This window comes from Lathyrus oleraceus, chromosome 6, assembly GCF_024323335.1.
Source record: "Lathyrus oleraceus cultivar Zhongwan6 chromosome 6, CAAS_Psat_ZW6_1.0, whole genome shotgun sequence".
NCBI classification, from domain to species: Eukaryota; Viridiplantae; Streptophyta; class Magnoliopsida; order Fabales; family Fabaceae; genus Lathyrus; species Lathyrus oleraceus.
This window is the reverse complement of record NC_066584.1, coordinates 381,157,210-381,159,618: the sequence shown is the minus strand read 5'-3', so window position 1 is coordinate 381,159,618 and position 2,409 is coordinate 381,157,210. Positions and strand designations below refer to the sequence as shown.

At 31.6% G+C, this 2,409-nt stretch overlaps 1 protein-coding gene across 1 annotated transcript; it reads right to left on the bottom strand.

The window, feature by feature from the left end:
- Positions 1-396: 396 nt before the first annotated feature.
- LOC127098225 (nodule lectin) lies at positions 397-1,453 on the bottom strand. The gene has a single exon (NM_001426976.1). The coding sequence runs from the start codon at positions 1,352-1,354 to the stop codon at positions 542-544; it is 813 nt and encodes a 270-aa protein (NP_001413905.1). The 5' UTR covers positions 1,355-1,453; the 3' UTR covers positions 397-541.
- Positions 1,454-2,409: the final 956 nt, after the last annotated feature.

Here is a 2,409-nt window from a genome sequence, read left to right as displayed (position 1 = left end):
ATAATGAATGAATTAAATAAAATATTTAATGGATGAATCAGAATTATTTAATAGATTTAATTATCACCGCTATTTAATTGCTCGCTTTTCTCTTTGTATAATTAAAGCCCTTAAAACCGTCTATCTAAGATAAGGTTATTGTGCAGGTATAACCGTTAGATCTAATCAAACAGTCATTAACACGTCTAGAGAGAAGAAGTGTCAATTCATATAGGAATGAGAAATTCCATGCCGGACTTTGTTGCTTGACGACTCTCTTGATGGCCCTCTTGAGCCTTTCCCTTTGAGGATTGCAAACGGCACAGAACTATTATTTAAATAAAAGTAACTTAATCATGCATTATAGTTAACAAGAAGAAAAATCTGGAATATAGCAAGTAATATTAAATGTAACATAGTTCAAACATGGTCTTTATTGAAAAAGAAATAATTACATATCAGTATATCACACAAGCTGCTAGTAAGCAGGGTCTTATTTAAAATAGTAGTTAATTATTACAAGCTGCTAGTAAGCAAGCATAGCTTGTAATAATAATATTATTCATATGTTGGAGACATAGCTTGCAGTTGTTTCCAAGTCTGATACGAATGACCATGAATGGATAGAGTAGGATTCACCCGTTAGTGTGGCAGCAGATAGACCAATCTGAACGGTGTTCGGGAGCACTGTTTTCAAATCAATGACTTGAGAAATGGTGGAAATCTTACCATTCTCATAAATGATAGCAGCACTCAACGTGCTAGAAGGAGAGTCATAGATGATAATTACTTTAGTCAATGAACCACTTACCAAGTTATACGTCACGGTCTTGGTCGAAATTATAGAGTTGATATCGATTCCAATATGTCTCCCTTCGGGGTCCCAAGAATTGCGATAAAGATCAAACTCTAAACCAACAAACCGATTGATTGAAGTTTCGCTATCAACTACTCCGAGGAACGGTGTGGTTGAGTTTTGGGGAATCACAGTTCCTGGTGGTGCAATGAAAAAGATCAACCCATCAGTTATAGGACCTTCCGTAGTATCTATGACGAAAGAAAAGGAAGTGACAAAGCTGGCAGCCTTGCCGGTAGCACTGTCCCAAAGTGGCACGAGATTGGAAGATAAGGCACGACCTACCGTTGTAAAATATTGACCTGGAGGAAATGGTGAACTTTTTGTCAGTGCTATCAAACCACTGGGTAAAATTTGTGCATCCCCTTGGAAGGTGACGCCAGAATTAGCAGTGGTGAGCTTGGTGAAATTGAAGGACAGTGCTTGAACTGAGTTTATATTTGTGGCTAGCAAAACAATGACGACTGAAACAAGGGAGAATAGTTCACGAGTGGGAAGGTTTGTGCGATAAAAAGCCATTGTAGTACTTAGAAATTTTGATACCAAGTTATGAATGAGGATATAATTGGTTTCTCATATATTTATATAAAGAGTGATGTAATCTTAATTAACGTGTAAGGATTGAGGAAGTATATTCTTTTTATAATGTATACAAATACATAACTTATAGATGATGTTGATAATGAAAGAAAGCAAAGAAAACAATTTATAGTTAATTTTGTGATTGAAAAAAATAGAGAAAAAATTGTAAATGTTGGACACCAGATGATAAATACATTATAAATAAATACTTTATTTTCTTACAGAAATTATAACTATATTCGTTCAGGGAAAAAACATACGGTGCTATTTTTGTAACGTGCCATATCTTAATTATTTTTGTTGTAAGCAGTTTATGAACAAAATCAAAATAGATGGGATTCCAATTTGGCATTAGGGTTATTGATAGACATTTTTTCATGAAAACATATTTATTAATAGACATTGCTTTCAAGGAAGCATGTAAATATAATAATGGGTTATACCTAAAAATAAAAGACTTGTTAGACGAAATCGATAGATTGTGGTATTTAAAATTAGTAAAAAAAAAATTACTGAGAGTATAAACATAGTTTATAATAAGACTTTTTTCTTAGACACTAATAATTAAAGTAAAATTTTGTTTTGGTCATGAGTTATAAGTAGGTGAAATGTATTGTCCCATTTTTATCATGATTTAACTTTTAATCAAAGAGATGTGTTATGAATAACTTTTCCTTTCTTTTCTTTTTGATTAAGACTTTTAAATCAGGAGAAATCTAATATATATTGTATCACTTTTATTGTCTTCGATGGGCTTAAAAAAAATATTTTAAAGCATAAATATTTAATTTTTAATAAATATGGGTAAATCATAAAAATATAATAATTTATCATCAAAGAAGAAATTGTATTATTTATAAAAGAATTTCAACTCAATAAGAATTAGAATGGTAAGTATTTGAAAACAAACATCAGCTTCGGTTGCCGCGACACAATGTAATGCTTTTTTTTAATTCTTATCCCTCATCATTTTATTTTTGGATTGCAAATTC